Raw genomic sequence first — 24,947 nt, 5'->3', positions numbered from 1 at the left:
ATTTACGCGGACAGCCATCTTAACTGCATTCAAAGATATGCTAGACTTACATGGATAATAGAAACCTGTAGTCTGGAGATGATTCTTTGAATTCTTTAGAAGAGTGTTGTGGGCATGCTCTTTTACCTGTGTATAGGCCATTGTGCAGGGAGGGGGAGGAGGCGAGCTGTGATCCTCACTTATTTTAAATGGTGGATATAGAGGAGTGATCTGTACGGAACAAGAATTGTCATCCCAATTTGATTCTTAGTGTTCACATATTTTTTTAAATACAGATCCAAAAAACAGCAAGTATATGTTTAACATAAAGACTTGATTTAAACAATAGGTCATTGTTTAAAATTCACTTTATTTTGTGCAAGCAAAAGGAAATTTGGAGAACATCTTACATTGGAAAACCTCATTTTTAAGGGTTTGTCCCATTAAATGAAATATGCCACCTGTTTTATGCTGCCCTATCTGAGAAAATCGTGACTCCCAAGTTCATACATTACAACGAGCGGACTCAAGTTGGAACTACTACTCAACAGTGATTTTAAGAAAATAACTGTGTCAACACAAGGCCATCACTATGTGATCGGTGCGTGTCCAACACCCTACACCCCTGCCGATCAGCTTTTCTGCGGTAGCTCCGGCCATGGAAGCTGGTGCTGGAACTATACAGCGCCATCCGCTGTGCAGGTTATTGCAGCACTGCTCCCACTGATGTTCCATTAATCCTCCAGCCCAGGAGCTACTGCAGGACAGCTGATGGGTAAGGGTGTGGGGTATCGGCCCCCCATCGATGAGATAGAGATGGCCTATCCTAAGGATGACAAATTATATGGGTCAGTCTGAAATCTGTTTTCAAAAGAAAATTATAGTCCATGAACCCTAAATCCAACCAAGAGCAAGGACATTGATTCTGTATGTTCCCCCCGTGATTGGTAAAATTACAGGAAAACCACTTTAAAAGGTTGCCCACTACCCAGAAACATTTTAAAAACCAGCTTAAGAAGGTGTAAGGTGACAAAAGAAGTCATACCTATTTTGCCAATGTAGTGCTGATGCGTCACTGGTCGCCCGCCAGTCTCTGTTCTTTCCTTTCCCACAATGATGTTTGACATGGAATGAGACTGTTCAGCCAATCACTGGACCACAGTCAGGGGTCTGGTGATTGGCTGCAGCAGTCACATGCCATGTCGTTGCTGTAGCTAAAAGAACAGGGACTAGTGGGACACCAGGGAAGAACAGGAACTAGCGGGACACCAGGGAAGGACTGGATTGGCTGGGGGTGGTAAGACGTTATTTTAGATCAGTGTAATTTGTTTTTAACATAATTCACGAGGTTGGACAACCTCTTTATACCCAGAACCCCAGGGCTGTAAGGAAATAGCGCTAACCACTGATCCACCATGCTGGCCCAATATTGAATAATGACAACTATGTTTGCAATGAACATTACTTTTTCTTTTCCAAATTGCAGCTCACTTTTGCTGTTACAAAGAGAAGTTCATCAACCTGTACTGCCGCCTGTCTGCAATAGTAGAGCTGGACTCCTTGATTTCTCAGCAGGCTTTGCGAGAAGCAATTACAGATGAAGAAGTTGGAGCTGCAAAGCAAAGACACCAGCAAGTCTTAGACTATATACAGGTACGATTAGAGTCCGAGGAGACCTTGGAGCAATATACATAAATATTCAGGCCACTTTCGATTGGGGTAGAATCGATTTCAACCCGACTAAAATCCAAATTCATTCTAGTCATAGACTTTGACATTTCACCAGTGAGTTTTTAAATACAAACTGTTTAGATAACTCTAATATCTGTTCATCTTTTCAACATTATGGTTAATATTGTGATTACTGCCAACAAGTCTCCCCAATGTCTTGCTGCTATGCCCATTAAATAGCTTAGCAATCACCCTATTAATTGCGGTGTTATTTAAAGAGGTTGTGCCAAGTTATGAACATATCCCCATCTACAGGATAGTTGTAATTCCGGCTGTCCACGTCCACTGGAATTTCTTCCAGCAGGCACGGCTGCCAGAGTTCTCACCTCTCCCGCTGCGCTGAAGTCCATACTGCTCATGGCCTTCCTGCCTCCTTCTTCCTGTTCCTGCATACATGCCCTCCCACGTGTTCTGACTTTCCATTTCTGACCTCTGCCTGACAACTGTATTGATCCTGTGCCACCTGTCCTGACCTCTGCCTGATAACTCTGTTGATCCTATGCTGCCTACCCTGGCCAATTGCTCGTTTTACCATGTTGAAAGAACTCTATCTCGGCCTCGGCTTGCCCTCTGATCCAGCTTCTGCATATTCTCTGTTGACCCGCCTTGGTCAGCAGCCTCCGAACAGAGACTATTTTTAGATTTAGAAGTCTGGTAGCCCCTGCAGTGACATCCAAAGAGTGAATAGAGTGAATACCAGGGGGAACACTTAGATTATGACCTCAGGAGTAGCCCCAGGTCAAATCTATTCAGTGGATCCACCGCTACAATAGGGGTTAAGTATTTGATTGGTTGTGATGTGAGTGCTGGGACCATTTCCCTGATTATGAGAATGGAAGTCCTGTGCCCCCCTATGAATGGAGCAACAGGTCACGCAAATACAGTTCTACTCTATGGGACTGCTGAGAATAGCAGAGAGTTGTACTCGGCTATTTCTGGCAGCCTTGTAGAGAATGAATGAAGTAGCAGTGGGAATTAACGACATGATGCTCCATTAATATGTTGGGAATGGATCCTCCATTCTTGTCATTGGTGGCAGTCCCAGAAGTTTCAACCCACTGATCAGATGCTTTTCACCTATCCATAACCATAAAACCAAGGTCTCACAAACCTTATATGCAAATTCAAAATGGTTGCTTTTCTGACCTATGCTGCTGCTTTCCTGGCTCTTTCTGTAACTCCCATGATCATTAAATCCTTAAAGCTGGGAGGCATCATCTTTGCCTGTTGTGAAAGCAACGCAATGAATTGTGTGAATGTAAATGTCACTATGAGCAGTATTTCCTTCATAACCCTGGTAAGAATGAGTATTACGGTGACATGATTAGTAAAGATCAATGATGAACTGCAGTTTCAATGCTTATATTCAAACTTTTCCTCCATTCATTGCAATTGCTTGGAGACATAGTAACAAGGAGATATTTGGTTGTCACCACCAAAGTTTTCTGCTGATTACTAAGCTACCAGCTCCTTCTCCCACTCAGAGCCGTCCATTTTGCTAATCTACAAATTTCCAGTGGTAGCTGCCAGGCTGTTTTATTCCAAAGCATGTTGGTCATGTGGATATTTCTAGTTTATGCTATTTTCTGAAAAAGTTATTACATTCTTTTAAAGGGGTTTTGTGGGACTCTGCTGGTCAGGCACTCCGACCTCAGTTACTCGTATCTTGACCATGGAAAACAAATTCTAATATGCATACCATCTCGAAGTTGCATGGATGAGCTGCTCAGGATCCCAGACCCATGGTGCTCCTCTTCTGAAAATCCTGCTTATGCCAACATCACGTCCTTTATCAGATTTCGGGTCTGGTCGATGGATATGAGGGGTGCTGTGGAGCCAAAACTATTCCCCTCCCTGGCTCATGCACAAACATCTGAATAGACCTCATAGGTGCCATCACCAGGGATAAGAATATCTGAAATTTTACAGCCTGATCCTTCTTTTCCTCAAAATCTGCCATTGAAAGGAAATGGGTATACCCACATACACATTAGGTGGTCTCCAGGGTTCAAAATCGTTTGGTTCTGATACCAGAGGCGTTTTACAAGATTTTGATATTGATAGTCTATGGCTATGCTCAGGATAGAGAGGTCATCAATATCTGATCGGTGGGATATGATTTCTGGCACTCCCGCCGATCAGCTGTTTGAAGACCTGTGCTCGGGTGAGTGCTGTGGTCTCTGTCTATGCCAGTACTGTCACATGCATTGGTCACAGGGACAAATGGGCTTGGGCTGCAATACAGCCTCTATCAGATGTACAGTACTGTGCTTGGTAAGCTGTGGGGTGGCCTCTTCAATTATTGTAGCTGACAGAAGGGAGTTCCAAGTGTGAGTGGTGTAAAAAAAATTGCAAATGTTTTCCCAAATAATCCCAAAAAGTTGCAAAAGTCCAGTTTTGTGCCTTTTTGAATCCAGATTTCTGGAATGCATTATGTCATGTATTCCCCCATTACGTTCTGTTTTTAGTCTGACCATCGTTATTGGCTTACTAATGGTCCACCAAGACTAACTGATGGATTAACCCTTTGAGGACCAAGGAAGGGACGTATTTGTCCCATGTTTTTAATTGCCTGTATCATCTGATTAAGAACTTAAAATACAATTTTTTTTGGTTTGAGTCAAAATATTAGTTCTTATCAACAAATGGATGTAGCTTTATTTATTGTTCAAATACATTCTTAAAGGGAAAAAAATATAATTATCTTCATATTGATGACGGTAATCTTATGGTTCTCAAAGGGTTAAAAAAGGTGGCGTTTTCAGACAACAAAAATACACTTGTCATTAAATGGGTATTGCAACCAGATGTTTTTATAACCTATCCCTTGGTTGAGATCCTTCTACTAGGACTCCATTAGTCGTCAAAATGGGTGCCACCCTTCCCATGTTCCCACCAGTCGCAAGGCCTTATCTATCAGATATCTGAGTGAAGGAGCGGTCAAGCATGCGCAATTCGACTCCACTGAAAATTTACAACATGGATGGAAACAGCCAAGTTCTGTTCTCAGCTGAATGTGTCAGTGCCCTAAATAAAGAACTGAGCAGCAGGTTACCTTACCTGCCCCATTCAAATGCCTTCTAGCTGTACTTTATTCACAATCTATATGTGGATATATTATAGAGATGAGGATATTTCATATTTTGAAATTCGTTCACGCTTCATTTACTGGCAAAAGGTGAATTGCTTTATGGATTCTGTTACCACGGACCATAATCCAATTCTATGACGGAATGCATAACGGAATGCCTTTAGAGGCATTCCGTTATGCATTCCGTCATATTAGAAGTCTATGGGCTGAAAAACGGATCCGTTCCGTTTCTCTTATGCAGGGGAGTCATTCCGTGGTAACGGAATCCATAACGCAATTCACCTTTTACCAGTAAATGAAGCGTGAACGAATTTCATAACCTGAAATTCGCTCATCTCTAATTAATTATAATGCAATTTAGTTATTTTAGTTTTTACAAATAATGAGTGTGCGGTTTTCTTGATATCATTTTTCGAGGTACTCAATGTATTCTACTTTCAATTCTTGCTCATCAACGTATTCTTTGCTTGGGCTTTTTAGCACAATAGACAGTCTTGCTTAAAGGGGTTTTCCAACATTTTAACACTGATGACCTATCCTCTGGTTGGTCATCAGTAACTGATCAGTCGGGGTCCGAAACCCGGGACCCCGCTAATCAGCTGTTTGAGAAGGCACCGGCGAGCACAGTAGTGTCACGGCCTTCTCTAGCTTTTCCTAGGCCAGTGACAACATGTTCATCGATCACGTGGCCTAGGTGCTGCTCAGTCCCCTAGAAGTGAATGGGGCTGAGCTGCGATACCAAGTACAGCCACTATACAATGAACAGCGCTGTGCTTGGTAAAATGCGAGAAGACAATGGTGCTCACAGGAGAGCAGGTGCCTTCTCAAAACAGCTGATCAGCTGTCAGACCCTCACTGATCCGATACTGATGACCTACCCAGAGGATAGGTCATCAGTATTAAAATGTCAGAAAACCCTTTTAACTCGCTCTGTCAGGCTATCATTGTGAACTGAGAGAACTCCCTGTAATGACTCAATTAGAGCATCACACATTGCGTTAATCAATGCGCTGCTCATACTGTTTTCCCAATTCTACACCTACCATTATGATGAGAATTACCCTTCAGATAACATCTTTCCCTCACAGCAGCAGTAAACTGACAATGGATTATCTTATCTACTGTATATAGGAGGTCTTATCATTTGTGCTGACTGCTACTAAAGGACAATGCTTCATATTTAATTTTTAATGGCATAGCCCAGCCAAACATTCTAAAAACAATTGTTTTCTACGCATATTGACGTTTAAAAATTACTCTTTTTGACAGAAGTGCCCTTTCAATCAAGAAATAAGTTAGAAAGTTTTTTTTTTAGCATTCCAGAGACATGTATTTTTTATTAGGCTACTGTATGCGACACACGTTAGTAATGCTACGAAAATGCAGGAATGCTAAAATAAAATGTGGAAAAAAAGGCAATTTTTCCATTCATTTTCTTTTAATATAGGAATATGAATCATAGTTTTATATGTCCTTTCATAACACTCTATAAAGAATGTGGATTTGTACCTCCTCATATTATCACCTGGTACACACATCCCTATTAGATTTCAGCTTTACAGCATGCCCTCCCCGGCTGGCTTGCATTCATTCTCAGGTCCAAAATACATTACGAGAAACACACTCGACTGTGTTTTATTGGCACTTTTCAGCACGTCTCGGATGGTTGAAATCACTTGGCCTTTGACTCTGTGCGTCCCAGCCTACCCAAGGCATGGGTAAACAGCTTAATAAAAGGCATCCTGTCATGTCTTATTACTTAACAATAGCATCATTATCCAAGGTAGATGCAAAAGCCACCGCATTTTAATTAAATGAATTTGCGAGTCTACAAGTGGGAGAAAAACTAACACAGGGCGAACAGTACCTTAATGTATATGTGCATTTGTATATCTATTTTTGCATGAACATAGACAGTCAGCTCACATTATTTTCCTTGGCTACACAGAGGACAAAGAAATGATTTGTGTTGATATTCATCACATTGCTTTCAATGCATGAAGAAATAATAAGAAGGGCTATGATTAGTATTATTATTACTTAATGTGGCAAGACTAAATATAGTGAAAGAAACACCCAGTAAGGGATCACAAAGTCCCACACTGGTACCTGCCCTCCCGTTTATAGAATCACTACTATTTGACAATATTTTAAAAAAAGTAAGCAATAAATTCGATTCCTATGCCACAGGATGACATGGCCATACACTCATATGATCACTGCAGTCAAGCCCTGGTCTCAGCAGTCTTGTCCTATTCATACCAGCATCACCATTGAGGTCAATGATAAGCTGCAGGATTCACATGGGTGTTTGGCATGTCATTACTGCAGCAGACTAAACCACCAAAGCAGTGAGGGTAAGTCATTGTATATATATATATATATATATATATATATATATATACACACCATGTTTTTCACCCTATAAGATGCACCGGTCCATAAGACGCACCTAGATTTTAAAGGAGGATAATAAGAAAAAATATTTTTCATTAGACCTCAGCTCACAGCCCCAATCAGACCCCCAATGTTAATCAGACCCACAATCAGACCTCAGATAAGAGCTCCAATATAAATAAGACCTCAGATCAAATCCGCATATTAACTAGAAAGTAATGTGGAAAGGATTGGACAACGGCACAAAGGTTTGTTAGAAATTAGAAGGGATTAGGAGCATGCTAAGAGGCATCTCCCAAAAAAAGAGATCCAGCTCACCAGCGCCACCTATTGGAAGTGGCCCCTTATGAGTCACAATCCAACTTTCCAACAAGCCTTGGGATTTGACAAGGAAATATAAGCAGGCCAGAGATCCATCCATAGGCAACTGTTTTGGGGAAGTTGTAGCTCATCAATATGGAGTAGGATTCTGGTTGGATGAGTGCTATGACTTGGAAGTGGCTTAGGCAGGGTGCTGAATCTCCTTAAACAGACCAATTCTGTATGGAAAATTACTGGAAGTACTCTATGGTATGGAGACTTATTGTCAATGCTCCATGGGAAATGAATGGGCAAAGAGGTATCTTCCAAGGAAGAGAACCATCTTGCCAGTGCCACCTACTGGAATCAGAGGTGAAGGGGCAGGGAAAGGGGGCGTGGTTATCCTGACTTGAAGCGAGGAGGCCGCTTGACTTCAAACTCTGCTGTTACGTAGCGCGTGCAGGGGATTAAAGATCGTTTTTCAATATTTTGGTGTATCTGGCCGGAGGAAGAAAAGGATCTTTAGGAACATACTGCTGGCTACTTTAAGGTAATGCTGGTGGTTTGGGAGGCGTTTTTTAGGTGACAGGTTCCCTTTAAAGTAAGAAGCCTGGGAACGCGAGATCACCCATAATGCCATGCAGCCAGCCAACCGCAGATTGCCATCCCCTGTGATCAGGGGCGTAACTACCATAGTGGCAGGCCATGCGACTGTTATGGGGCACAGGGCAAGAGGGGGCCCAGTTGGGATCATCTCCTCTTCTACTGGGGGGGGGGAACTTGGTCAGGACTCTACCCTCTAAAGTAACTTTTAGCAAATGAGGCAGTGGAAAAAATGGCCCAAGGGTCATTGAAAGAGGTTTAGGCGGAAACTCTTCTGTCCTGTGTGGGGAGGCCTGGGTGATCCTTGCTATGGGGCCCTTACTTCTCTTTGTACGCCACTGCCTGGGATGTCACAGCCCTATAAAACCCTCATCACACGTGGTCTCTGCCATTGTCCTGTGAGCTGAGCATAGGGAGAGACGTGGCAAGCGCTTATGCACTAGGGACAGTGTTGCTGAAAATGATTAATAGAAGAATATTGGAGAGGGAGAGTGCAGGGAGAGTACAGGAAAATGCAGGGAGAGTGCAGGGAGCGTGCAGGGAGACTTAAGCTGCGTCAGTTTTATTTGCTTTTTCCTATATTTACCTATTACTACATCAGCCGTAAATGTAATTAAATACCAATAAGATGGAAGCCTTCATTATTCCAGTGCCAGCAAGCCAATCAATACCATCCAGTCGGCACCCCTTAGAGGGGGGCAAGTCTTAATGATGACCATCCTCATCTTTTGCTGGCCTTACTTTTCCCAAATTATCCTTCGAAGTCTCCATGTCCTAGAAAAGTCAGCAAGATGCAGAGAGAGAAGTTGAATGTTCCTGATATTTTCATATGGTGCTCAAATAATACAGCCATACAGTAGTCAAATAATATTTTCATATGGTGCTCTGATAATTCCACTATATAGTAGTGAAATAATATTTTCATATGGTACTCAAATACTACGATACGGTACAATAATGCCATTATACAGTAATATTGAAACTGACTCCTCAAATTCTACTGCAAATGTAATGTAATGTCCAATAAATGTAATGTCCAACTCCAAATAATATCACTGCAAAAAGTCTGGTGGCCACTGTGTAAAGCTGGGTTACTGGGACATAGCCTGGGGTACAGAGTGGTCAGGAAAGATGGAAAAATGTATTTATAAGGAGATGAGCTCAAGTCTTGTTGCTTTTGAATAACATTTTTGGTGCAATAGTTTTGCTATTGTACAATGCCTCGGTCATTACTTGCTGTCAGTCAAAGCTCATTTTTAAAATACTGTAAGATAACATTTTAGAAAAGTTTTTCTGGTCTCCATGTGTAATCTGAATATAGTTGTCTTCTGGCTGGCTTTGGGTTTTGAGTTCAGTGTCTTTTGTCTTTTTTCCCCCAAGATTAGATATACATTGACATTTAAACCCAATATTCATAGAAAATAGTTTTGTTAGAATTTTTGTGCAGACAGCACAAATGGTAAGACCTCCTACATAGATAGATAATAGCAGTTTACTGTTGCTATGGGGAGGGGGATAATGTTATCTGCTAGTATAATAGTAGCTGTATAATTGGGAGAACAGTATGATATCTTTATTGTTCTCTTGATAGGACTAGAAAAAGATGACCACAGAAGAGCACTGCATTCATTAGTGTAATGTGTGATGTTCTATTTGAGTGACACTTCCTTCTTCTGGTAGCATTGATGGTATGACTGAAAGAGTTAATTGAGGATGTTTCCTGTGCTAAGTCTAAACAAAAAAAAGTAGGTAAAGAGCCAGGTAGATTACATGGAGGGACCTAAAAAATTATAACCAGAAAACCATCCAACTGGTTTTGTAAAAAAAATAAGTGCATAAAATATTTACTAGAGATGAGTGAAAAGATCCTAAAATTCGCAAATTTGGCCAGAATTTTCCAGGTCAAATTGCAGTTTTTTTGTGATTTGTATTGGAAGAATAAAGAGAGGGAGAGAGAGAGGAGAGGGGGTGAGATTGAGCTTTTTGGCAGTCTTCAGGGTTGCCAACCGTCAGTAAATTCCTGACACTACATAAAACACAAGTATATCATATCAGTACATAGATCACCTATAGTATAACTTTTATGATTTTTGATAAATTGGCCGGAAAGAAAGAAAATCAGGTTGACAACTCTGGTATTATTATTAATGCAGATTAAATATAGTATTGCATGCACCTCAAAGGAGGATTACTAAAATGCTGCCTACATGAAAACTGGCTCACGTACAGGAGGATAATTATGATGGTGCCAGGTCTACACTGCCAGGCAAGAGAGAGAATTTTATTTATTTATTTTTAACCACACAAAAGGTTTTTCACCTTCCCTGCCACTATCCAAGACAATGCAGAAATCTGTTTGCGTTTTTTTTCCTTCAGACAGATGGATACATGACGCCTTTTGACTATTTATATGTAATACCTTTGCCTTGTATGTAGTAGATGGTAGATAGCCTGATTGAACTGCTTATCTCAGTCCACACATAGGCACAGAATATCTCTTAGCTGATTGTAAGATCGCCCCGGGTTCCATGCTAATAAAAAGCAGCTGTACCATACCTTGTAAGGAATAAATCATCTGTGCAGACCACAGTGATCTTCAGCACTGACCACAAACCACAGGAACATGTGTGTGATCATACATTAAAACTGTACAACAGTCATTCCACAAACCGCACATTACAGAGAGCAGGGAAAGGCTATGTAAATATGGTATAGTTATGAAAATCAAGGTCCAGACAGACCAGGAGAGAACATTTCTCCCTCTGTTTATGTAGAAATAGATAAGGTTGTAAACACCCAAAATTTATTGTTCATTATTACTGATGCCATAAAATTTTCGGATTCCTTAATTTTATTATCTATGCATCACTAAATTACACGTTCTATAATAGCCTATACCTGTATATATATTCTTAGGTCTTCTATTTAGCTAGCAGTGTTTCCACAATGTTCCTAATTCCGCCCCATTCCACTGTCCTGCTCTCCTAGTCAGGCACGAGCGCCACCTTATTCATCTTCCCAATCCTGCTCAGGGGTTTGGACCCAATGCTCCTCCTCTTCCACAGTGGGCCTGGCCGATAAAAATGTGTTCTTCTTCTCCAGACCGCATCCTGTGCTTCTCTGCCAGGCCTGCTCTCGTCACAAGTAGAGTGCTCGTGCTTCCTGGCTCTTGAAGGACCTTAACTCTTCCTTAGCATATGGTTGGCTGTCTCTGGGAATATAAGGCAGCTTCCCGAGCGATAGGATGCCTGAGCTTTGTGTTGTCTAGCTTGCCTAATTCCAAATGAAGGTGTGCTGTTCCTGTTTGTCTGCCTGTTTGCCGACCATTACCTGGTTACCGATTCTGACCCTCTGCTGCCTGACTTGACTATTGCCAGTTTACCATACTGCCTGCTCAGACCTCGGATTAGTTTCACAGATTCATACCAACTCTGCCTGACCTGACCTCTGCCTTCAACTGTATCGGTGAGGGTTCCAGCAACAATCAGATAGTTATCAACTATCCCATGGATAAGGGATAACTTATAATCTTATCACAACCCCTTTAAATGTTTTTATGTTTTTATTCACACATTACTCATGTATTCACAAACGGTACAAATACACTAAACAAAAATATAAACGCAGCGCTTTTATGTACGTCAGCAAGGGAGTGGTGTAGATTTTAGGGTACTTTCACACTTGCGGCAGGACGGATTCGACAGGCTGTTCACCCTGTCGGATCCGTCCTTCCGCTATTTCGCCGTGCCGCCGGACCGCCGCACCGTCCCCATTGACTATAATAGGGACGGGGGCGGAGCTCCGGCGCAGCACAGCAGTGCACGGCGAAAGGCCGACCGACTAAAAGTCCTGCATGTCCGACTTTTTAGTCCGGCGGCCTCTCACCGCGAATTGACGTACTGCGCCGGAGCTCCGCCCCCGTCCCCGTTTTAGTCAATGGGGACGATGCGGCAGTCCAGCGGCACGGCGAAATAGCGGAAGGTGAACAGCCTGTGAAGATCCGTCCTGCTGCAAGTGTGAAAGTACCCGAAGCAAGTCACATGGCCAGACCCTACGTTATGTAGAGACTGGCATCTACATAACGTCCAAAACGCCGGTCTTGATAAATGACCCCCTAAATGTTTACTATTTGGACATGACCACAGAGTGACAAATTAGACATGTAATAACTTTTCAAAATAAAAAGTGTCTTAAAGGAATACTCCAGGCAAAACCGGTACTCTGTATTATGCCTAGTGCAGGGCCTGAGGGGGAGGGGGGGCAGGACTCAGGGATTCAAAGGATATCAAAAGATGTACTGTTCCTGCTGGTCCTTTAATTCTTCTCCATTCCACCACTGACCATGCTTAAAGTTATCTGTTTTCTAAATAAAAATAGAAACCAATGCTTTAAAAAATTTAGAAAAAAATTATAAAACCTCTTCAATCACTTACCAATCCTATAAAGTATTCCAGTCCTCTGCCAGTCTTGTTTTAAAATGTCAACATTTACATACAGTAGTGGCACATTACTACTGCAGCCAAGCACTAAGCTCAGCCGGCATACGCCATACATACTGACGTCCCGGCACAATAAATAAAAAAGCAGTGCTGCACACTGATGTCAGTAGTACGCTGCTTGCCTTTTCAGTCCCCCACCGATCCTGCTAAACATACTGTCGTCTGCTAAAATTCTGCTATACTTATATAATACTGTTATAATTCTATACTGCTGCTATACATATATACTGCTGCTATACATATATACTGCTGCTATACATATATACTGCTGCTATAAGTACTATACTGCTATACATACTATTCTGCTGCTACAAATACTATACCGCTGCTATTCTGATGCTATACGTTTATACTGCTGCTATACATACTATACTGCTGCTATAAATACTATATTGCTGCTATACATACTGTCCTACTACTATACTGCAGCTATAAATACTACTGTATACTGCTGCTATACTACTATAAGGCCTCCTGCACACGAACGGGGCCGCAATGCACGAACACCGACCGTGGGGCAGCCGCAGCGGTTCGCGGACCCGTTCACTTTAATGGGTCCGCGATCCACCCATTCCGCAAAAAGATAGGACATGTTCTATCTTTTTGCGGAACGGAAGTACGGTCCGAAACCCCACGGAAGCACTCCGTAGTGCTTCCGTAGGGTTCCGTTCCATGCTTCCGTTCTGCACCATTCCGCATCTCCGGATTTGTGGACCCATTGAAGTGAATGGGTCCACATCCGTGAAGCGGAATGCCAATGGAATGGCGCCTGTGTATTGCGGATCCGCAAATGCAGTCCGCAATACGGCAAGGGGCAGCACACGTTCGTGTGCAGGAGGCCTAATGTTGTTATGTTATTATGCTGCTTCAATACTTCTCCTGGTGCTATAAATGTTATACTGCAGCTATATGGTACTGGTGTTTTGCATACTCTACTGCTGCTATAATACTGCTATAGTACTATAGCACTACTATATTACCAGTGTATGCATTTGCTAAACTACTATACTCTAATATTCTAGTACAATACAGCTATATTACTATACTACTGCTATTGCACTGCTGCTATACTACTATAATACTGTTATACGACTATAGCACTACTGCTATACTACTATAATACTGTTATACGACTATAGCACTGCTACTATACTACTATAATACTGTTATATGACTATAGCACTGCTACTATACTACTATAATACTGTACTCTTATTCGACTATAGCACTGCTACTATACTACTATAATACTGTTATACGACTATAGCACTGCTGCTATACTACTATAATACTGTTATACAACTATAGCACTGCTACTATACTACTATAATACTGTTATATGACTATAGCACTGCTACTATACTACTATAATACTGTACTCTTATTCGACTATAGCACTGCTACTATACTACTATAATACTGTTATATGACTATAGCACTGCTGCTATACTACTATAATACTGTTATATGACTATAGCACTACTGCTATACTACTATAATACTGTTATACGACTATAGCACTGCTGCTATACTACTATAATACTGTTATACAACTATAGCACTGCTACTATACTACTATAATACTGTTATACGACTATAGCACTGCTACTATACTACTATAATACTGTTATACGACTATAGCACTGCTGCTATACTACTATAATACTGTTATACAACTATAGCACTGCTACTATACTACTATAATACTGTTATACGACTATAGCACTGCTACTATACTACTATAATACTGTTATACGACTATAGCACTGCTACTATACTACTATAATACTGTTATACGACTATAGCACTGCTGCTATGCTACTATAATACTGTTATATGACTATAGCACTGCTACTATACTACTATAATACTGTTATATGACTATAGCACTGCTGCTATACTACTATAATACTGTTATACGACTATAGCACTGCTGCTATACTACGATAATACTGTTATACGACTATAGCACTGCTGCTATACTACTATAATACTGTTATATGACTATAGCACTGCTGCTATACTACTATAATACTGTTATATGACTATAGCACTGCTGCTATACTACTATAATACTGTTATATGACTATAGCACTGCTGCTATACTACTATAATACTGTTATACGACTATAGCACTGCTGCTATACTACTATAATACTGTACTATGACTATAGCACTGCTACTATACTACTATAATACTGTTATATGACTATAGCACTGCTGTTATACTACTATAATACTGTTATACGACTATAGCACTGCTGCTATACTACTATAATACTGTTATACGACTATAGCACTGCTGCTATGCTACTATAATACTGTTATATGACTATAGCACTGCTGCTATACTACTATAATACTGTTAAACGACTATAGCACTGCTGCTATACTACGATAATACTGTTATACGACTATAGTACTGCTGCTATACTACTATAATACTGTTATATGACTATAGCACTGCTGCTATACTACGATAATACTGTTATACGACTATAGCACTGCTGCTATACTACTATAATACTGGTATATGACTATAGCACTGCTGCTAGACTACTATAATACTGTTATACGACTATAGCACTGCTACTATACTACTATAATACTGTACTCTTATACGACTATAGCACTGCTGCTATACTACTATAGTACTGTACTGTTATACGACTATAGCACTGCTGCTATACTACTATAATACTGTTATATGACTATAGCACTGCTACTATACTACTATAATACTGTTATACGACTATAGCACTGCTGCTATACTACTATAATACTGTACTGTTATACGACTATAGCACTGCTGCTATACTACTATAATACTGTTATATGACTATAGCACTGCTGCTATGCTACTATAATACTGTTATACGACTATAGCACTGCTGCTATGCTACTATAATACTGTTATATGACTATAGCACTGCTACTATACTACTATAATACTGTTATATGACTATAGTACTGCTGCTATGCTACTATAATACTGTTATATGACTATAGTACTGCTGCTATGCTACTATAATACTGTTATACGACTATAGCACTGCTACTATACTACTATAATACTGTTATACGACTATAGCACTGCTGCTATGCTACTATAATACTGTTATACGACTATAGCACTGCTGCTATGCTACTATAATACTGTTATATGACTATAGCACTGCTGCTATACTACTATAATACTGTTATATGACTATAGCACTGCTGCTATACTACTATAATACTGTTATATGACTATAGTACTGCTGCTATGCTACTATAATACTGTTATATGACTATAGTACTGCTGCTATGCTACTATAATACTGTTATATGACTATAGCACTGCTGCTATACTACTATAATACTGTTATACGACTATAGCACTGCTGCTATACTACTATAATACTGTTATATGACTATAGCACTGCTACTATACTACTATAATACTGTTATATGACTATAGCACTGCTGCTATACTACTATAATACTGTAAGTAATATGATGATCACAGGTCGGCACTGCTGTTTGAAGTCGCGGTGCACGAGTCTATGGGATGGCGTCCCAATGTAAAATTAGTAGAAAAGACCGGCACTCGCTGTAGATGAATCTTTGTATTTATTCAGTCACATGTACAGGCAATAAGTGATGCGTTTCGGTGCTGATGAAGGTGCGGTAGCACCGAAACGCGTCACTTATTGCCTGTACATGTGACTGAATAAATACAAAGATTCATCTACAGCGAGTGCCGGTCTTTTCTACTAACTATAATACTGTTATATGACTATAGCACTGCTGCTATACTACTATAATACTGTTATATGACTATAGCACTGCTGCTATACTACTATAATACTGTTATACGACTATAGCACTGCTACTATACTACTATAATACTGTACTCTTATACGACTATAGCACTGCTGCTATACTACTATAATACTGTTATATGACTATAACACTGCTACTATACTACTATAATACTGTTATACGACTATAGCACTGCTGCTATGCTACTATAATACTGTTATATGACTATAGCACTGCTGCTATGCTACTATACTACTGTTATATGACTATAGTACTGCTGCTATGCTACTATAATACTGTTATATGACTATAGTACTGCTGCTATGCTACTATAATACTGTTATACGACTATAGCACTGCTACTATACTACTATAATACTGTTATACGACTATAGCACTGCTGCTATACTACTATAATACTGTTATATGACTATAGCACTGCTGCTATGCTACTATAATACTGTTATATGACTATAGTACTGCTGCTATACTACTATAATACTGTTATACGACTATAGCACTGCTGCTATACTACTATAATACTGTTATATTACTATAGTACTGCTGCTATGCTACTATAATACTGTTATATGACTATAGTACTGCTGCTATGCTACTATAATACTGTTATATGACTATAGCACTGCTGCTATACTACTATAATACTGTTATATGACTATAGCACTGCTGCTATACTACTATAATACTGTTATATGACTATAGCACTGCTACTATACTACTATAATACTGTTATACGACTATAGCACTGCTGCTATACTACTATAATACTGTTATATGACTATAGCACTGCTACTATACTACTATAATACTGTTATATGACTATAGCACTGCTGCTATACTACTATAATACTGTAAGTAATATGATGATCACAGGTCGGCACTGCTGTTTGAAGTCGCGGTGCACGAGTCTATGGGATGGCGTCCCAATGTAAAATTAGTAGAAAAGACCGGCACTCGCTGTAGATGAATCTTTGTATTTATTCAGTCACATGTACAGGCAATAAGTGATGCGTTTCGGTGCTGATGAAGGTGCGGTAGCACCGAAACGCTTCACTTATTGCCTGTACATGTGACTGAATAAATACAAAGATTCATCTACAGCGAGTGCCGGTCTTTTCTACTAACTATAATACTGTTATATGACTATAGCACTGCTGCTATACTACTATAATACTGTTATATGACTATAGCACTGCTGCTATACTACTATAATACTGTTATACGACTATAGCACTGCTACTATACTACTATAATACTGTACTCTTATACGACTATAGCACTGCTGCTATACTACTATAATACTGTTATATGACTATAACACTGCTACTATACTACTATAATACTGTTATACGACTATAGCACTGCTGCTATGCTACTATAATACTGTTATATGACTATAGCACTGCTGCTATGCTACTATACTACTGTTATATGACTATAGTACTGCTGCTATGCTACTATAATACTGTTATATGACTATAGTACTGCTGCTATGCTACTATAATACTGTTATACGACTATAGCACTGCTACTATACTACTATAATACTGTTATACGACTATAGCACTGCTGCTATACTACTATAATACTGTTATATGACTATAGCACTGCTGCTATGCTACTATAATACTGTTATATGACTATAGTACTGCTGCTATACTACTATAATACTGTTATACGACTATAGCACTGCTGCTATACTACTATAATACTGTTATATTACTATAGTACTGCTGCTATGCTACTATAATACTGTTATATGACTATAGTACTGCTGCTATGCTACTATAATACTGTTATATGACTATAGCACTGCTGCTATACTACTATAATACTGTTATATGACTATAGCACTGCTGCTATACTACTATAATACTGTTATATGACTATAGCACTGCTACTATACTACTATAATACTGTTATACGACTATAGCACTGCTGCTATACTACTATAATACTGTTATATGACTATAGCACTGCTACTATACTACTATAATACTGTTATATGACTATAGCACTGCTGCTATACTACTATAATACTGTAAGTAATATGATGATCACAGGTCGGCACTGCTGTTTGAAGTCGCGGTGCACGAGTCTATGGGATGGCGTCCCAATGTAAAATTAGTAGAAAAGACCGGCACTCGCTGTAGATGAATCTTTGTATTTATTTAGTCACATGTACAGGCAATAAGTGATGCGTTTCGGTGCTGATGAAGGTGCGGTAGCACCGAAACGCTTCACTTATTGCCTGTACATGTGACTGAATAAATACAAAGATTCATCTACAGCGAGTGCCGGTCTTTTCTACTAACTATAATACTGTTATATGACTATAGCACTGCTGCTATACTACTATAATACTGTTATATGACTATAGCACTGCTGCTATACTACTATAATACTGTTATACGACTATAGTACTACTGCTATACTACTATAATACTGTTATATGACTATAGCACTGCTGCTATACTACTATAATACTGTTATATGACTATAGCACTACTGCTATACTACTATAATACTGTTATACAACTATAGTACTACTGCTATACTACTATAATACTGTTATATGACTATAGCACTGCTGCTATACTACTATAATACTGTTATATGACTATAGCACTGCTGCTATACTACTATAATACTGTTATATGACTATAGCACTACTGCTATACTACTATAATACTGTTATACGACTATAGCACTGCTGCTATACTACTATACTACTGTTATATGACTATAGTACTGCTGCTATACTACTATAATACTGTTATATGACTATAGTACTGCTGCTATACTACTGTAATACTGTTATATGACTATAGTACTGCTGCTATACTACTATACAGGTAATTGCATATTTAATCATTTGTCACTCTTTGCAGCAAACCGATGAAATTTGGCGTGAAATTAGATGGATCATGGATGCTCTTCAGTATGCTAGATATAAACAGCCAGTAGCCGGATTGTCAATCACAAAATTTCTCGACCTCACAGAAGAACAAAATCAGAAAAAAAACAATTCCACATCTTCTCACCTAGACTGTCTCCCATCCCCTTCACCATCCCCAGAGCTGCATGGGAGGAAGACCACAAGTGGTAAGATTTCTGTCAAGCATGGGTATTAGTGGTGTTCCTTCCATTATATAACTGTTTTAAATACCTATTTTGGCCTCTCTGCTTCCATAAAACACAGCTCTTAGTGGAGTGAATGTCTGTTCAGCTTCCCTCTCTGGTGAATAATAATTTCTAGCAGCTCCTGCTAGGGATTTTCGCACACAGGTTGTGTGTGAAACTGGCTGTGATTGGCTAAGACTCCTGACCAGCAGCAACAGTTTAACTCTGTGCTTTCTGTTGTTTCTGCTGTGTCATTGAGCTAACCTCACATCCATATAATGAATCTTAAAGGCATATTATCTTTTCTGCTTCTGTGAACACAATATATATAACACAGTTATATGACATCCAAACATTAAGTCACTGTAAATAACACACACAGAAACATAGGAATTGTATTAAGGTTATTGGCAGGTCTAGCTGTATAAGCTATGTTAGCAACCTAGGCCAGGTCTTAGCTAGCCAGCTACAGAAGGTGTGCCCTATTAAAACAAAAACAAAAAATACTTGACTCATCTGATCCCAGTGCCACCTTCCCAGCATTCCTGGCTGCTTCTGATCCCAGATAGACTGCTGTGGTCAATTATTGGCCTCAGCGGTCACATGTAATTGAACAGGAGGCCATCATTACAGTGATGTTTCATTCAAGCAGCTGTGACCACCAAGGCCAGTGATTGGTTGCAGCAGTCATGGAAAAAAGCCACTTCTGGTCTCGCTGGATACCAAAAGTGATCAAGAATGAGGCAGCGCTATTGGAACAGTGGGACTGCTGACAGGAGAGTGTTTTTTTTTTTTTTGTAGGATATATCTTCCAACCTCTAAGGTAGGGTAGCTCTTAGGCCAGACAACCCCTTAAAACCCCCTAGTTTTTAAATAATGCATTATGGTCATTAAGGTAAGACCACACAAATTGAACTCATGCAGCTGAGATGCTGTTTGGCGCAGTTTTAACACTGGTTGTTAAAGGGCATCTGTCAGCAGTTTTTTCCCTATGATACTGGCTGACCTGTTACATGTGCACTTGGCAGCTGAAGGCATCTGTGTTTGTCACATGTTCATATGTGTCCGCACTGCTGAGAAAAAATTATGTTTTAATATATGCAAATGAACTCCTGGGAGCAACAGGGGCATTGCAATTACTCCTAGAGGCTCTGCTCTCCCTGAAACTGCTGTGCCCTCTGCACTTTGATTGACAGGACCAGGAATAAAACATGTCATCACACCTGACACTGTCAATCAGAGTACAGAGAGCGCAATAGTTGCAGAGAGAGCAGAGCCTCTAGGAGTAATGGCAACTCCCCCGTTGCTCCTAGAGGCTCATTTGCATATATTAAAACTTCATTTTTCTCAGCAATGCGGGCACATATGAACATGTGAGCAACACAGATGCCTTCAGCTGCCAAGTGGTTTAATAGGGACAAATTGCTGACAGACCGTCTTTAAAGGGATTCTGTCACCTCTTTTTACCCAATAGAGATGCGGACATGCACGGCTAGATCGCCGCTAGCATGGTCGCAATATACCTGTCCCGTATCTCTGAGTGGTTTTATTAAGTGTAAAAAATGATTTTATATATATGTAAATCAGCCTGGTAATGAGCCCAAGGGGCTGTACTAACCGTTCTGGAGCCCAGCACCGCCTGTATCAAGGAATCTCCTCCTTGCTCACGAAGTCAGATCGCCGTAATCTCGCGGTGCGCGTGCTCGCTCATGCGCAGTTCCTTCCCTGAGGCTGATGCCAGCACAGGGAAGGAACACTATGCCGGCACTGTGCATGAGCGATCTCGCGCATTGCGAAATTATGGCGATCTGACTTTGTGAGCAAAGAGAAGATATGGAACAGGTATATTGAGGACATGCTAGCGGCAATCTAGCCGTGCATGTCCGCATCTCTATAGGGCAAAAAGCCATCCATAGTCCGTTTTCAAACCTTTCTGACATGCTCTCTGGCACAGATTTTGGTCGCAGTATGGGGCTTCTTGACCGACTGGCTTCTGCTCTATGTGGCCCTGTGCCTTGGGTTATGGATGGCACCAGCTGAAAGATGTTTTGGACAATTTTGACATTTGGTGGCTTTTATGTATTTAACTAATTTCAGGTCATATGATTGTCATGGCTCTTGAAGAAAAACTCTAGGTCATTGAGTATATACTTATATTCTATCATACCTTTTTTAAAAGTCAGACCTCATCCGATGTATTATATGATTAGGATTTATATAGTAGCAGTCTAGTGAGCCTAGCGCTTGATCCTCTAATTTCCCTCAAATCTCCCATCTCATCCAGCAATACACTAATGAAGAATAACAGTGGGTAGCTGTAGTGTATACAGTAAATGTTACAGCCCTCACCACTTCAAAGGAGCCCAATTTACCACTAAGTCAGTTTAACCAGAAAACCACTAAAAGAAAACCCTCCCATCTAAACAGTTCCAGACAGGTGGTGGAATAAGTGTGAGTGAAATCAACTCATTTTGGACGTCTATGATTTGGAGCAGAGCATGAAGAAAAGCCACGATTCATCTAAGAAGCTAATATAATGCTCCGTGGATCTGCTTCAGTGATCGGCTATAATTCGAGGAGAAGTAGAATGGGCTCCCGGTAAAGAATAGGTGTTTGCTTATTTATATTGCAGGAAAAGTTAGGATTTAGACGTAGTTTGTGCATGGTTCTGTGCACCTCAAGTTGTTTGCTTTTACATTCCTTGATGTGGTTAAAATAGGTCACTTGATTTAGCGGTAAATGTTCTGGAGGTTTGTGGTTTAATTTATTCTCTCCCTTTCTTTGCTATGTAAAGACTTGTCTTGTTTTCTCTTTGTACTTCGATAATAAAGGAATCAAATGAAAGGAGGCACAGGCACCTACAATGCTTTATGTCAATGAATGACTCATCAAGAAAGCTTTAGATTAGCCATCCAATAAATTTATTGTTAAAGGCCTGAATAACTAGAATGTTTAAAGGGGTTATTCCACAATTACGGTAAAAAAAGAAAAATGAAAATCTGACATCATATAGTACAAAACAATCTCTAAAAATAAATCTCCAAAACCAGCCCTGTACCGCATATGGGTCCAGAGATCTCACCATTCATTGCTCCAATTGTTCTGCTAGATATTTTTCAAGCTGGGGGCTCAGGGGGCATGTCCTTTCTCAAGGGTTATGTCCTTTCTGCTACAGAATTTGACCTATCAGAACTCAGGAGGTGTGTCCTTTCTGCTGCAGCTCTCTCCCTATCACAGCTCAGGGGTTATGTCCTTTCTGCTTCAGCTCTCTCCCTATCACAGCTTAGAGGGGTGTCCCTTCTGCTGTAGCCCTCTCCTTGTAACAATCACAGCTTCTACCAGTCGATACTATCAGCCAAGTGAGCGCTCAGCCGACAGCTGTCTAATGGCTATGGCTGCCATTAGGTGACAGCTATTCTGCTCTCTACATCTTGCACTGATGAAATAGATTAATGCAGGAACCTGAAGCTGTGGATAGCCAATCACTGAGCATCAGGGACATTGTTGCTAAACTGCTGGACTTCAGGGACAAAGCCAAGATCTAAATAATAGTGATCACCATATTTTTCGCTGTATTAGACGCACCTTTTTCCCCTCCAAAGTTGGGGGGAAATGTCAGTGCATCTTATGGGGCGAATATTAATAAGCCCTTCCATCATGGAAGCACTCCTTAGTATAGGAGGACCAGGAAACAGTGAATGCAGTGCTCTCCAGGCTCTGTACTCACTGCTTCCTGGTTTTCCTCGGCTGCTCGCTGTGCTGTGACTGTGTATAGCGTGAGGACATCGGCGCTCAGTGACCTCACGCTGGGGGGCATCGGGTCACAGCACAGCGTGCATCAGGAAGAGTACTGGATGCCAGAAGCCTTTACTCAGGACTTAGTTCAAGCCCCTTTGGCAGTGATTACAGCCTCCAGTCTCATTGGATATGATGCCACAAGGTTTACACACCTGGATTTGGGGGATTGTCTACCATTCTTCTCTGCAGATTCCCTCAGGCTCTATCAGTTTGAATGGGGACATTTGATGGACAGCCATTTTCAGATCTCACCAGAGATGTCTGATTGGGTTAAGGTCAGGGCTCTGGCTGAGACACTAAAGGAAATTCACAAAGTTGTCCCTAACCCACTCCTGTGTTGTCTTGATTGTGTGTTCCATTAAGATTATCTATGTTCTTTGCTCCATTCAGCTTTCCCCCAAACATGACCAGTCTCCATGTCCCAGCCACTGAAAAACACCCCATACCATGATGCTGACATCACCATTAGTGATGAGCGGCAGTAGTCATATTCGAATTCGCGATATTTCGCGAATATTTTGTAGAATATTCGGCGAATATTCGCAAATTCGAATATTCGTTATATTCTACGATTTATTTTGCTCGATAAATCGACAAGGTAATGATCGCGTAATATGTGAATTTTCGTAATGCTAATTTTTATCGCAACTTTTTCAATTGCCGAGCAAAACCATGATTCCTCCCTGCTTCTTGCTTTTGGACTAATGAGTCATAACACTATATCGAATATATTTGTTTTTTTTTCGAATATTCGTAATATTCTAAAACAAGAATATATAGCATCACAGCCAATATTCGAAAAAAAAGAATGTAGAGCAATTTAGCTAATATCGTGCTATAATCTTTTTTTTAAATAGTTGTAATTTGTTTCCAATCTGAACTTCACATGAGAAAAAAAATTACAACTATTAGACAAAGAAAATTATAGCACTATATTAGCTAAATTGCTCTATATTAGTTTTTTTTTCGAATATTCGCTATATTGCAATATATTCTTGTTTTAGAATATTACGAATATTCTAAAAAATGAATATATTCGATATAGTGCTATATATTAGTTTTTTAGAATATTCATCATTTTTCCCATTTGAAGTCATAATTCCTCCCTGCTTCTTGCTTGTGAGCCAATGAGTCAATGGCCCACAAGCAAGAAGCAGGGAGGAATCATGTTTTTACTCGGCAATTGAAAAATTTGCGATAAAAACTCGCATTATGAAAATTCGCAATAAAAAAATCTCGAATAGTCGAAATTACGAATATATATCACTATATTCTAAATATTCACGGATTTTTGAATTACCTATATTTACCTAAAAATTCTAAATTTGAATATTCGTGATCAACACTAATCACCATGTTTCACTGCAGCAATGGTATTAGGCAGGTGATGAGCGGTGTCTGGTTTCCTCCAGACATAACACATAGAATTGAGGCCAAAAATGTCAGCCTTGTTTGCATAAACCAAAGTCCTTCAGGTGATTTTTTGAAAAGACCCAGTGGGCTTTTATGCCTTTGATTGGTGGAGCTCTGCCTGAGTGACCATTAGGTTTTTGGTCACCTCTCTTACCGAGGCCCTTCTCCCCAGATTACTTAGTTTGGAG

At 40.1% G+C, this 24,947-nt stretch overlaps 1 protein-coding gene across 1 annotated transcript in view; it reads left to right on the top strand.

Annotated features, from left to right (window-relative positions):
* Positions 1–24,947, top strand: part of ANKFN1 (ankyrin repeat and fibronectin type III domain containing 1) — a 492,277-nt gene that overhangs the window by 385,479 nt on the left and 81,851 nt on the right. The window contains 2 exon segments of the mRNA XM_040436007.1: positions 1,466–1,632; positions 19,317–19,530. Coding sequence (XP_040291941.1) covers positions 1,466–1,632; positions 19,317–19,530 — 381 coding nt within the window.

This window comes from Bufo bufo, chromosome 6 (assembly GCF_905171765.1).
Source record: "Bufo bufo chromosome 6, aBufBuf1.1, whole genome shotgun sequence".
NCBI classification, from domain to species: Eukaryota; Metazoa; Chordata; class Amphibia; order Anura; family Bufonidae; genus Bufo; species Bufo bufo.
The sequence above is the reverse complement of the archived record's forward strand: the minus strand, read 5'-3'. Positions and strand labels throughout refer to the sequence as shown.